The 14,859-nt window shown below is 37.6% G+C and overlaps 1 protein-coding gene across 1 annotated transcript in view; it reads left to right on the forward strand.

The window, feature by feature from the left end:
* GID4 (GID complex subunit 4 homolog) overlaps positions 1-14,859 on the forward strand; it is a 54,679-nt gene that overhangs the window by 15,381 nt on the left and 24,439 nt on the right. Inside the window, exon 3 of the mRNA XM_007507919.3 lies at positions 5,460-5,567. Coding sequence (XP_007507981.2) covers positions 5,460-5,567 — 108 coding nt within the window. The remainder of the gene's footprint in view (positions 1-5,459; positions 5,568-14,859) is intronic.

The raw sequence follows: 14,859 nt of genomic DNA on the forward strand, positions 1-14,859 counted from the left end.
AGGAAAAAAAGGAATCAGTCTAAACTCTGAGAGAGCTCAGGGAAGATGCCTCACCTGAACCACGCTACTAAGCTTCTCCCAGTTACCTCATCAAGGATGCTCACTGCCAAACCTGGACAATAGCTGCAGCCACGCTAAGACACCCAGCACACTGCTAGAGGCTGGAGAGAGGAAGTGACACAAAATATATAGACCGTTTTTTAAATCACTTCCTGTGTCTCATATGTACCAATAGTGGCTTAAGCTTGACTTGGGACAGCCCAGGGGATCTGTCAGTTGTTTCTTATTTGTCACTTCCTAGCACATGTCTGTCATAGGCCATCCTTCTCAAAACTTAATCCTTAAGTAGGGGTGTTTACATTCCTGTTTGTTAGACTAAGCAGGGTGGAGTAAATCTAAAATTCACAAAACTGAGACTGAAAGAACTGAAGCATTATCATTTTATAGGCAAACTGACAGAATTTGAGATACAAAATCTGAAAGTCTTAAAAAGATTCATATGTAGAGCCAATAAATAGCAAAAAAGGCTGGGGAGGCCCTATGGAGAAGTAAGAATGATGTTAAAAATCCAACATTATAATCCTGTATTATAATGGATTGTCCTGTAGTGTCCTATCGAAGCATTCTTACTGAATTAAATTTGCCAAGTTTGATATACATATAACAGATTCCAGGAGGTCCTAAAACCAGTAATATATTGGAAGAAAAGGGGTATATAATGTGAAGAAGGACTAGGGGGTGCCATCCATCTCTATAAGAGAATATGGGAGACCTGTTCATCCTTACTAGTTTTTCATGTCTTTGGAAAGTACCACCTTGATTGACCCTTGGTTACATTACCTGAAGAGACTCGCTGAAGGTATGGACAGTCCGACGATCATGATAATCCTGTGAGGGGATTAATCAGTCATTGGTCACAAAATGACGACCCCATCTCTGTGTCTCTAAAGTTGCCCAGGGGACAGCTAGGTAGCACAGTGGCAATAGAGCCAAGCCTAGAGTCAGGAGAACCCGAGTTCAAATGTGACTACAGCCACTTCCTACCTGTGTGATCCTGGGCGCAAGTCACTTAACCCCAGTTGCCTAGCCCATACCACTCTTCTGTGTAATTAGAAAATTTTGTACCCTTGAACTCTATCTCCCAGCATCCCTTTCCTCTTTCATCCCCACCTTGTGTGCTTGCATATTGTATATAGTTGTATGTATAACTCCACCTCTCGCTCTCTTCTCCCTCGTGTGTGGTCTGGGAAAGCCTCTCTTTACTGAAGGTTTTTTCCTTTCCTCTACTTCAAGTGATTATTAATAAATCTTATAAAATATGATACTTGGAGTATTGGATATTAATTTTTAATCTTATACTTCTTTATAGTAAATATCAATTCTAAGATAGAAGGTGTCAGGGTTTTTTTTAAAAAGTGTTCAGAAACCAGTACCTTTTTTCCCCATTATCTTCTGACTTAAGCAGAATTTCGCCTTATGGCAGGGCCTAATCTCCAAATTCTATCTGCTCTTTCTATATACACTTTCCCTTTGAAATAGGAATTAGAATCATAGAAAGTTGAAGCCAAATGAATCCTTAGAGGTGATTTTGCCCAAGATCCCCATTGCATCACTGTAGAACTAGGACTAGAACCCAGGTTTCTGAAATCATAATTCAGTACTGTTTCTATATTGAATTATCTTTGTATTGGGAAAGCTTCCTTTCAGGTATAAATAAAACTTTATGTTGTAATGGTCCAGGATCTGTATCACTAAATGACTGAGTTTTGCCTTCTAGATTCCTACCAACTTTTGCAAACTTTTTCCAGATCATTGCCAGATAAGCAGAGAAGCTAATATATTTCATTTTCTCCAGGTTTAGTTTAAGGAAGTGACTATAAAATGAAAAAAGATATATAGAGGTAAACTTCAAATTCATAAAATCTTACTTAATCTAGTCCAAACTTAAGACTTTCACTGTTGTTCAATTGTTTCTCACTCTTTGTACCCTATTTGGGGCAGAGACACTGGAGTGGTTTGCCATTTCCTTCTCCAGCTCATTTGACATATGAGGAATGTAAGATTTAAATCAATATCCAATAATTCCAAGTATTATATTTTATAAAGTTTATTAATAATCACTTGAAGTAGAAGAAATAAAAGGAAATAGAAGTATAAGCATCTAATAATCTAACAAAAAAGGACCATGTGAGTAAGTTCTCCTGCCTGGCCCAAAGCCAGCTTCTGTAGCTGCAATCACAGGAAGAGAGAGAGGGGGGCAGAGCTACACAAAACTTATATTCTCCCTATATCAGCATGTAACGTGAGAGGGAACATGGGAAGCTGGGATTTAGAGTTTTGGGGAGCAAATCCTAATTGCATAGGAAAGCGAGGCAAACAGGGTTAAGTGACTTATCTAGGGGCACAGAACTAGTTAAGTGTCTTAAGGTTGGATTTGAATTCAGGACAATGGGTCTTCCTGAGCCCAGGCCAGCAACTCTGTGCTACCTAGCTTTCCCCTCCAGTGTTGAGGAACCCATTATTCATTCAAACTATCAGTCCATTCCATTCCATTTTGATATGTCCCTGATTGTTGTCCTTTATGCCAAGGTGAATTATTTTTTTCATCTAGTCCTAACTACCTCCTGAGGCCAAGTATTGAAAAACATGTCTAATCCTTCTTCTGATATTTGAAGATAGCTATCCTGTACCTGTTAGTCTTGTTTACTCCACATTAGATATCCTCAGGTTCTTACATCGATCTTAAGAAATTTAGTTCAGAAATTATCAATGGAGATATATTTATGTCAACAGTTTATAAGGACAAAGTTGCATATGCTTATGACTAATACAAATGAACAGTTACTTACTGTGAGTTAGTTGAGAGTGATAGGAATTGGTCAGAAGACACGTTTTTATTAACACACATACACATTTACTGCTAAAGAAAAATGAAGTACAATTGTATATCTTTATTGTTCAACATTCTCATCTTTACCAAGAAGCCATATTTAGTTGTGCAGCAAAGCAACTTGAAATTTGCTTGGTAGGAATTACTGTTGAAACTCAGGGTTGTATGTATTAATTAGATTAGGCTAAGAATACCCAAATACCTTATTTGTACATATCTATAGTTCCTTAACACACACATAGTAAGATATTGCTGGCCTTTTATATTCTCAGGTTTACATATTGTTTTAGACTTTGGAAAGAATTGTGTGTTAATCTGGTTACCGAGCAGATCTAAGGAGCCTCTTGGCATAGGGCAGCACGAGGATGATGAGGCACTTGGCCTAAAGATTGAAGTGAGGGAGGCAGTATGGTGTAGTGGACGGGGCAGTTGGAAAAGGGGAATTGGAAAGGCCTTCAGAGTTCTAGTTCAACTTTTTCATTTTAGAATAAGGAAGCAAGGTCCAGAGACCTTAGCAAAGTTATGGAGAGTAGTAAAGTAGATTCTAAGATTTGAATCAAGATCTTTTGGACCCCAAATACATTGTTCTTTCTAATACCTTTGGCTGCCTTTCCTAATGTTCTTTTACATGTTTTGACCTTACTTGCCTTCACTTTCAGTTCTATGGCCTTTAGAAGAAACTGGTGGTAGTTTTACAGCTTTTTACCTTAATAGTCCTTTCCAATGCAATCTGTGGCTTGTGAAAAAAGTTAAGCATGCAAGTCTCTGCTTGGGAAATTTTCCCATTTTACATTTGTTCACTATTAAGTAGAGGAACTATGTACCCTACCCTGTGATTATTGTTGAGGAAGAGATAAACATGAATAACAAAATAGTGTCTAAATCCAAAGAGTTTACAATCTAGTAGGGGATAAGACCACAAAAAACTTTAATAGAAGTTAGGCTATTCTCTTAATTGGTGCATCTTTATATATAGGATATATGTAGGATATCCACTGGCTTTGGAGAAAGTGGGAGCAATTGAGTCAGTAGGTTCATAATATTTTGGAGCTTTCTAAAAAATAAACAGCAATTTTTCTATACATCAGGTCTTTTCCAATAAATTTTGAACATGGTGGGGGCATTCTTATTTTAATGAAGCTTTCAGGATTATATGTGCCTGGTTCATTGTCACCTGGCATGGTATATTCGGTCAACAAACATTAAATAGCTATTGTATGCTAAGCCCTGGGTAAAGAAAGACAACTTAAAAACTGTCCCTGCTTTCCTAGAGCTTCCATTTTGTTGGGGAAAAGAAACTATTGTACTTATAAGTATAGTGCACTGAGCAGGAAGAGAGCCGCCAAACTGCATGAAGCATTTTATAGGGGGAAAGATTAAAACAAACATGCTTGAAAACTCGTTTCCTTTGTTACAATGGGGCATTTTGTTGGGGATGGGGGACATGGGAAGAAACTAATATGAATACAGGCACACCTTTAAAAAATAGTATCATTAGGGACAACTAGATGGCACAGTGGATAGTGCTGGGAGAACCAGATTCAAATGTGACCTCAGATACTTCTTAGCTGTGCGATCCTAGACAAGTCACTTAACCCCAATGTCAGAGCTCTTGCCCTTCTGTCTTAAGAACTGCTACTAAGACAGAAAATAAGGGTGTTTTTAAAAAATGTCATTGATTATGAATACTATTGGAAGTAACATAAGAAAGAGCTTATGGAAAATGTAAAGGGAAAAAAGTGGCCTTATTAGTAGGAGGGTGGGGAGTGGGATGGGCTGGCCAGTAGGTGAGGGAAGTAGTGTTTGGAAGACTTGGGCTCAAGTGTCTTTGGACATATCCTGTCAGTATGACCCAGACCTGGACCAGTCTCTTAGTGCCCTAGACAGTTCATTGACTGAAAATGTCAGAGCAAGTGCTTTACTACTTTGGAAAAGGGTGTTTCCTCACCAGGGGTGTGTTATAGGTCTGACTCTGTGTGTCTACATACATATACCTCATTCATGTAATTTGCTCTGTTTTGTATGACTGTCCATTTTATTATCTCTCAAATGCAGAATTACTCCAATTTCAACAGAGAACAAATAAAATGAGCATATCATATACAAAATAAAGCAGATGATGAGGCTTATTTATTTATAAAGCCATGAATCTTTATTACTTGCTTTTTTGTTTAAGCATATAAAGTCAAAACTGTCCTTGTCATTTGCTTTAATTCTTAAACATTTAGTTTGGAACCACCTAACTTCAGTTGGTTTGGTTTGGAACTATTCTGAAAACAAAAACAAAACTAAAATCCACAAAGTTGTCATCTGCTTACCAAAGTGTTATAAAAACTCCTGTGACAGAAATATTTTGGCGTCAGATTTATAAATGTCACAAACACAGAATTATTTTTTGTGAGCAACATGAATAAAATTAGTGTCTATAGTCTTATTTGTTCCCATTCTGTAGGTTTTAACTCTTGAATTTGGATCACTACTTAGCAGTGTTAAACTTTTTATCCAATTATTAAAATGAAAAAGAGTAAGTTTTTGCTAAGACTTAAAAAAATATTTTATTTTGCTTTAGGAATACCCAACTCTTACTACCTTCTTTGAAGGGGAAATAATCAGCAAAAAGCATCCTTTCTTAACCCGGAAATGGGATGCAGATGAGGATGTAGATCGTAAACACTGGGTGAGTAACTCTATGAATGATCCATTTTGGCTCTCCTAATGAGAATTTGGCAACTAAAGGTAATTTAGAGATTTAAGATCTCTTTTTAGTTTTTCAAAATCTCCAGCCCAAAAGGGAAAAAGAAGATATGTCTCTAATTGTTCATGCTTGATTTTTTATCAGAAGTTAAAACTGTGAACAAAATGAGTTCCATTATACTCAAATGGTGATCTTGTTAATGTATTTCTTTCAGCAGTATATTTTAACTCAGCTGCAATCAGCCAGCTTGTGGCAGTCTTCTTTATATGTTTGCTACCAAGGGGCTACCCCATATATTGGGCGAACATTCTTGAGTTTTCCTGATGTCTCAAGCAAGGATACCAAGGAAGCACATAGGACTTTTCAATCTTTGTGCCCTCAACATGAACAGCAGCAGCATCTTTTTCACTTGTACATCTCTTTGGTGATATCTTTTACACCACTTCTTCTGTGGAATTAATTTCTTATTCATATATGTTACAGCCTGTTTACATCTATGTTTCATGTTGATCTTTGAGTGAACCTCAGTTACATTTCTTTGAAGAATATAATGTTTTATGACTCATAAGCCAGTTGTAACATTACCAGAAGAATACTGGTTTTAAGAAGATGAGCCTTCCCCTTCCAACTAGGGAAAATGTTTTGACCATTGCAAGAATTTTACAGTTTTCCATCTCTTTTTCTCTCATTTAGCTCTAAGCCCAAATCACTATACATTTACAGTATTCATTAAAAATATATATACATATATTTGAATATATGTATGAATATAGAGTTTTAAAGGAAATAAAGGACTTTTAAGTGCTAAAACAAAGGAGATTGTATTTGATCCTAGAATGGATTCTTAACCTTTTTTGTGTCATGGAATCTTAGGCAGTCTGATGAAATCTATAGATCCTTTCTCAAAAGAATATTTTTAAATACATAAAATACATGGGATTATAAAAGAAACAAATTATATTAAAATGCAGGTATTAACATTTTAATACTATATTATACTTATGCATTAATAATAATATATAGACAAATTTTTTTTTAAAGACATACCATTGTAAAACATTGTAAAGGGTAAAATTATGGCTGAGACTCAATGTAATAATTATTTTTGTCGCCAAGGATTTAATTTATAAAATCCTAATGAAAAACCAAAGTCAGCTGAAATTTTATGTTGTTTTAATTGATAGTGGAAGAGATTAAGGAGAAGGAAGAAGGTAAGGAGTAGGTTTTCTTCGCTCCCCTCCCCCAGCTGGTACCGAGCGGGGAGATTAGGAGATAAGGTTTTGGAGTATGAAGGAGGAAAGAATCAGCCTGACCTCCAAAGGGGCTCAGCTAAGATGCCCGAACCTAAAATCAGTTCCAGGACAAAACTTGCCACCAAACTCAGACAATAGCCACCACCACCACACCAAGATGTCAGTACATCTAGCACACTTCCATCCAGAGTCATCTCTGGGAAAAGAGGAAGAGACAGGAAGTGACGTGCCTTATATAGACAAATTTACATCACTTTCCTGCGTCTCATCTGTACCAATGATGACTTAGCTTGATTTAGGACAGCCCAGAGGTCTGTCCTTTTTTTTGCACCTGTCTGTTATAGGCCATTTTCCTGAGATAATTAAATCTTGAGTTTGATGCAGACTTTCCTAATCTTGTTAAACTAAGAAGGGTGGAGAATGTAGAGTTTCCAAGACCTGATTCTATTATTCCAAGTATCTCCATTGTTATTGATCAGGAAATAGCTAAATCAGATCTTCTATAGAATGGTCTGATTAGGGTGGAATAGTTTTAAAATTCACAATCTACCCCCTGAGGCTGAGGAAGAATAGTCTCTTCCATGGGTCTTGTAAACATACCAGCTATGAAATTATAATAGTTAGAGAAGTAAGGGGGAAATAGGAGAGGGAGAGAGAGAGAGAGACAACAAAACCAATGTTTTACTGGGCACATTGACAAAAGCCAATTAGGGGGCAGTCCCCTTTGGCATAAGAGTGTACATTCAAAATAAATGTTCAGTCAACCATACCCCAAGGTTCATTCTTGATCTTGATGTAATGTAGGTTTTCTGGCATCTTTCTGCAACAGTTCATTCTCTGGATGTAGGAGTTAGCAAGCTTCTTCCTTGAAGATCTTTCTCAAACAAAAAAATTTCAAAATCTTGGATTTTTATTCAAATACAATCCCCCCCTGAAGTGGGTGTTAAAAAAAAACAACAACATCCAATTCAGCTCAGGATGCATTGTTGAGTTATGGGGGTGTATGAGTCAATTATTAAAAGAATTCAAAAACAATAAAAACAAAACAAACAAAATAAAACAACAACAAAAATATATAAAGGGAAAACTATGGAAGAAAGTTAAACTTTTGGGAGAAAGAGAAAAAAGAAAAAAATTAAAAATTAGAATCAAAATACCAAATAAAATGTTGAGTAAGCAAGAATGAATTCATAATAGGCCCTTGTACAGGTCCAATTTAAAGTAATTTCTATCCCACAAGTCTGTAAGGCAGAATGCAGTAATATTTCACTTACCCATTTGTAGCCAAGACTACAGGAAGTTGCCATACTATAAGAAGGAAAGGAACTAGAATTCTATTTTGATAGGGAAGCATCATTCCCTGGTCTGATTTTTTTTCATTCTCAGGGATATAGGGAGCCAGCATGAGAGTCAAATTTTGGTACTTGTATGAGTACTTCACAAAGGGTGTAGATACAAGGAAGTCCTACAACTTAACATATGTCAAGCGTCGCAACCTTGAGTCCACATTAGTATTTCCTGGGTGCTTTTTTGGCACTATTTAGGTTAAGTCTGTGCTCCTTATTTTTATCCCATTTCCTGGAATCAGACACAAACATTAATCATAGTCCCATAACATTACATTTTATCAATAAATGGCAGGTTCCCACAGTTTAAAGTTTTGGGGTATGTATTGATATTATAGCAAGTATATATATATATAAAACTTATATTACTAAAGAGAAAAAATATTTAATTGTATGTACCTTTAGTTTAAGAAATGAAGAAAAGGGGGGGGAAATCAAATATTCTAATCAAAATAAAAGAAAAGCAATAATTAAAAATAAGGGGAAAAGAAAAAAATCTGGAATTCAATGTGTTCTTGAAAAACAGCATCCACTTGTCAATGGATTATTATCTTCAATGCATGTGATAGGATACAGTCAATCAGTCTCAACAGAAGATGCTCTCTTTACATGTGAGCAATGAATCCAAGAGTCCTTTTCTTGGAGTAGTTAACAATATTTGGAATGGTCCTTCCCAGGAAGGTTGAGTTGCTCCAGTACGCTGGAAATTCTTAATATACACTTTGTCTCCTGGGTTCAGGTCGTGAAGTGAAAAGTCTAGTGGTCCGGCTTGTACTGCAGTTCCGGATTCATGGAATTCACGCAGTTTGTGCTGTAATTCCTGTATATAGGAAGCAATGGTATTATCTCCCCCTACTAGTGATATATATGCGGGAGAGAAAGGCTTAGCCTGTATAGGTGGATGTCCAAAAAGCATCTCAAATGGTGAGATGTGTAGGTCTCCTCTAGGCCTGCTTCTAAGATAAAATAGGGCCAGAGGGATAATTTCAGGCCATTTTAAATGGGTCTCAGTGCATAATTTGCCAATCATAGTTTTAAGTTCTATAACTATTTATCCTTTCAACTTGGCCTAAGCTCTGGGGATGATATGGAAGAATTTTCGAGTTATCCCCAAGCAAAAGTATATTTGATTTAAGACAGAGTCAGTAAAATGACTTCCTCTATCTGAATCAATACATGCTGGTAGTCCAAAGTGAGGAATAATTTCTTTTAAAAGCACCTTAGCAACAAAAGCCACCGTGGCTCGGGTCGCAGGAAATGCTTCCGGCCATCTGATCAGTTGATCTACTATGACTAGACAAAACTTATAATGTCTAGCCTTTGACATTGTTATGAAATCTATCTGTAGGTGCTCAAAAGGTGTGTAAGCCAGAGGACACCTACCAAAAGCTTTGCCACGAAAGGCGTGTTGGTTATATGCCTGGCAGGTAGAGCAGGGCTGAACACACTTTAGAGGCTATGGTAGTTATACCGGGGGCTATCCATACTCTCTTAACAGAATTCACGATGCCCTGGGTACCAAAGTGACCATTTTTATGAACAGATTGTGAAATTTGGTGATAGAAACTTCTAGGGAGCAGGGGTTTTCCTTCAGATGACACCCATACTCCATTAATCTCTTTTGCTTTGAATTTTTGTTTCCATTTTTTCATTTCTTTTTCATTATAGGAAAGTGATAAATTTAAGTCATCAGTGATTGTTAATGTTAAAATTAATCCAGGTCCTTCTATGGCTGCTAGCTTTGCAGCGGCATCTGCTCAATCATTTCCTCTAGAGACAGGGTCAGTGCCACCTATATGGACAGAGAAATGAACTACAGCTAGGGCTTCAGGCAGTTTGAGAGCAGAAAGAACTTCATTAATAATTTCTGCATTAGCTATGGATTTTCCTACTGAGGTTAAAAATCCTCTCTGGAGCCATAGCATTCCGACTGAGTGACAAATGCCAAAAGCATATCTAGAATCCGTATAAATTGTTGCCTTTTTATCCATGGCAATTATACAGGCATGTTTCCGAGCTATGATTTCTGCCCCTTGAGCGCTAATATTAGAGGGCAGTGAAGCTGACCACTCAGTGGCAAATTCTGTGACTACAGTAGCTCCAGTGTAGCGTATGCCATCCCTCATAAAAGTGGAACCATCAATAAATAAGACCAGATCTGTCTAAGAGGGTGTCCAAGAGATCATCTTGAGGCTTTTCTGCCATGGACACTAGTGTTTCACAACTGTATAATGGTACATATAATTACACAACCTGAAGTTAGTAAATCTGGAAGCAAGGTGGCAGGGTTAAGGGTTGAACAGTGTTTCAAGGTGTTTTCATTGTTTAACAAGGTTATTTCATACCTTGTAATTCGCTGATCAGAAAATGCCTGTGTTCTCTGTCTTAGCAATAATGCTTCTACCTCACGTGGGCACATAATTGTTAATGGGCATGCCAATACTAGATCAACAGTTTTTGTCACTAGTAAGGCTGTAGCAGCTACTCCTCTAAGACATGGTGGTGCTCATGCTGCTACTGGTCCAGTTGGGCAGAATAATAAGCAATTGGGTGCTGAGAAGGCCCCAAAGTCTGAGTTAAAACACCTGAAGCTACCCCTCTTCGTTCATGTACATACAAAGTAAATGGCTTGTTGTAATGTGGGATGCCTAGAGCAGGGACAGACAGGATAGCCTGTTTTAGATCTGATAGAGCTGACAGATGTTCTGGCTCTAATTTGAGGGGTTCAGGGACTGAATCCCTTGTTAGTGCTATGAGGGGGTTTAGTAATTTCCCCAAAGCAAGGAATCCATTGTCTACAAAACCCTTTTGCTCTTAAAAGTGTTCTCAACTGTTTCTTAGTGGTAAGGGTGCTTAAATTTTGAATATTCTCAATTTGTTTGGGAGAATTGTGAAGGGTATTGCTTAGAAGGTGTAGAATGATCTTTGACTAGATAACACAGGGGCCTTGCTGGATATATAATAACTTTTTTTCAGTCATGATGGTTAAAAATATTGAAAATCTTGATCCACAAAAGATTTATTGTTACAAATGTAATTAAAGCTTCCAAAGCTCACATTATTTTTTTTTAAAAACTCTTATCTTTTCTCATAGAATTGATACTAAGTATCAGTTCCAAGGCAGAAGAGTGGTAAGGGGTAGGCCAGTGATGGTGAACCTATGGCATAGGTGTCAAATGTGGCACACACATTGCTTTCTGTGGACATGTGGACACCCTCCCCTCCACCCAGAGTTTGTTACTAGAAAAGCAGAGGGACTTGGACAGAGCTGCTCACATCCCCTGCCCTTCCACCCAGAAACCCCAATGGGAATGCTTCCTCCCTCCCCTATGTGGGGTAAAGGGCAGTGTGGGGCAGGTTCTCTAAAAGGTTCACTGTCACTGGACTAGGCAGTTGGGATTAATTGACTTACTTCAGGGTCACTGTGACAGTCTGAGGTCTGAGGTCACATTTGAACCAACCAGGGACTTTCAGTCTCCAATCCTGGCTCTCTATTCCTTGAATCACCTAGCTGCCCCTCTGTAGTTCATTTTATATGATATGAGCATAGGCTTCTCTCAGTGAACACTAGTATTTCTAAGAAATTTTGAGTTAAACTCAAATTGTCATACATTTTTGGCACTAAAATCAGTGAGTTTTATCTTTGGCTAGATCATCATCTACAGTACAAATTTTGTAAAAATGAAGGGAGGCTTTCCTTTTTAATGGAGAGGGTTTGATGGTTTGTCTCACTGGAAGGATGTAATTACCAGTTCAACAGTTGAGTGGACCAAGTAGTGAGGGAAAATATGGAGGTTCAAGGGAATCTTGATGATGGAGGGAAGATGGCAAGATCTCTCCCTCCTTAGGTGAACTAAAGCAGGAAATTGAGGTTATCTCTACAGAGAAAGAAAGAATGCCTCCTTTCTCAGGGGATATTTTAACAGACTGTATCCCTTGAGCACTTAGGAGAACAGAAGCTGAGGGGAAAAGGTATCTGTTTCCCCTTTCAACTGTTTCTGAGGAAGGTTTATACCCAACCTTCCTCAATGGAGATTATGACAGACCTAGTCTGATCTTGCCACTGACTAGATAGGATTCAATCTTGAATCCTGTCACCAATTGCCCAACACTCGTCTTGTTATAAAGACAGACCAAATCCAGATCTGACTTAACTAAAGATTTATTTGAAAGGAAAGGGTAATGTGTTGAAGGAAAATGGGGGAAGGTTGCCCTGTCAAACCAAAACCCTAGCTTCTGGATCAAGAGGCAAGAGCCGAAGGCCCAAAGTTCTCAGCCCCTTTCCATCTGCCTGCTCTCTTTAAGCTAATGTATTTTAACACTAAATCAGTTCAGGGGAGGTTAGGAAAGACCAAGAAGTGGCCAGAGTGCTGGGTCTTTCCAGCTTCTCCTCAAGAGACCTTGATGGCAGGTAGAGGAAATAGTGGAATGGATTTCTTTTAGAGAATATAGCTGCAAGAATCAAAGACAGGAAGTCTAGGTCCTCTTGTGGCTTTGGGGAATCCCTCAGCTTCTCAGAAGTGAACCTTTCAGCTCACCCTCCTGAATCCGAATACCCCAGGGCAGCCCAGAGTCTCTTCCAGCCACCGGTTTTCTTCCCACAGTCCTTTGCTGTCCTCAACTGTCACCCAGCTGCTGTCCATCATTGTAGAATTCCAAAAAGGGTCTTTCTTTCCAAACCCTACAAATTTATATCAAAGAAAAGTATTATTATTCTTATGGTTCAACCTTCAAGTCATCTAAGTAGAAGTAACTTTTGAAAGAGTTCTTAAATATTTCCATTTGTTTTCAGATTCTCTTTTCAAAGAAAGTGACGGATAATTTTGTATCTTAAAGCAGTCTTAGTAAAGCACTTCTTTAGGCTTTTGAAAGTTTGCAAGAATGTCAGCTTCTATCATCATCCTCCCATACTGACAGTTTAGCCAAGACATTTGTCATTATCATCCATAATGGGGACTTAAGGCCCTTGAATTGAAAGATTTGGCATATTAATGTGGCTAAAAATAACTGCCAGGTAAGCCAACCAGTGAATAAAGTCTTTTCTTTCAAAGAGCTCCAAGAATGGGTTTTCTATTTTCTTTGAGAAAAAGTGAAATTTGTTCCCTTAATTCATTTCAGACACTTCCAGCCGTGTCTTCTTAAAAGCCAGTGAACTTCTCTCTGTTAAAGTAACATTTCATATTTTGTTCCCATTTCTTGACAAAACTTTTTAAAGATGTGATGATTTAAACACCTGCTTCTGATAAAGTTGGTGACTTATGACGACAGAATTTCTTTCAGGGTTTTTGGAAGAACGTTTGTTGCCCCTCCATATCTGTGATCATAGGAAGAGGTTTTTCACTCCAAAACAGCAATTCCTGATGTATTTTACCAGTTATTACAGGAGCTCTATCTGTGCAAAGATTATGAAGGTTTGTTTTCCAAAGTTTTGTTTAGCAAAACTATTTGACTTTTCAAAAGCTGACAGCCTTTTCAGTTTCCATAAGGGACTTCAAAAGTAAGAATTTGTCTTTGATGGTGTCAGTGTATATGCAAGCAAACAAAAACAAGGAGCTAGTCACACTGCAAGATGTCTGTTGCTTCATCTAGTAGCATATTGGAGAGGGATGGTGAGTTAGCTTGTTCCTTGGTGACCTGCTTCAAAATGTCCATGATTCTAGAATGTATCATATCATTTCACAGTGAAATAGCTTCCAGATTTTCTTCTGTTACAGACCACAAACCATTTCGACTCTTGCCAGTACAGATGGCTTTACTAAAATCTTTCCAGGAACATGGGGCTTTTGCTGGGCAGTTCAGTAAAAGCTTGATGAGATGCTTCAAGAAAAGGTTTCTGTAAAATGGCAAATCCAAGTTTGGAAAATATCCCAACTTTTTCTCATTGAGCTTTCTTTGCACAAAAAGAACTCCTCTTTATATACATTTTCAGAATACACCCATGTCAGTTTTCCAGGTTTTGTACTCTTTTTCCCAAGAATTTTTCTCCACACATACATGTACACACATATACACACACAGCCCCCAAAACAAACAAACAAAAAAACCCTGTGGCTTGTATGTCTCATTAATCCATTATTTTAATAGTGAAACTAAGCTGTTTGGTGGCACAATGTATGAAGCACTGTTCTAGAGCCCAGATGACCTGAGTTCAAACAGACACTTCTTAGCTATGTAATCCTCGACGAGTCACTTAAACTGTTTGCCTCAAGTTTCCTCAACCATAAAACGGGTATTATAATAGCACCTACCTTCCAGGGTGTTTGTGAGAATCAAATGAGATTATATTTATAAAGAGCTTAGCACCGAATCTACTGGTGCATAGTAGGGATAAATAAAGCTTAGGTATTATTATCATTAGCTATAAAACATAGTCTTCAAACTTTGACATTTCAACCTCAATTAGGTCTGCAAAAAATATAAAGCTAAAATAAAACATTTGATTTAATTGAGGTTTTTTAACTCGGTATTTTTGTATAACTTTTAAGGAATTTGATAAATCTGCATAGAAATAAACAATTTGTGTAAAAGCAAGCTGATCAAGAACTTCTTATAAGGAAGTAAAATAAAACAAGTTTTATAGTTTTTCCAAGTTTCGACCCTTTTCATGACTGTCAACCCCCTATAGAAACCTGGATTACAGCAGTAGCTCAGAAGTTATGTCCTTCCTGGAATTTT

This window comes from Monodelphis domestica, chromosome 7 (assembly GCF_027887165.1).
Source record: "Monodelphis domestica isolate mMonDom1 chromosome 7, mMonDom1.pri, whole genome shotgun sequence".
Taxonomy (NCBI): domain Eukaryota; kingdom Metazoa; phylum Chordata; class Mammalia; order Didelphimorphia; family Didelphidae; genus Monodelphis; species Monodelphis domestica.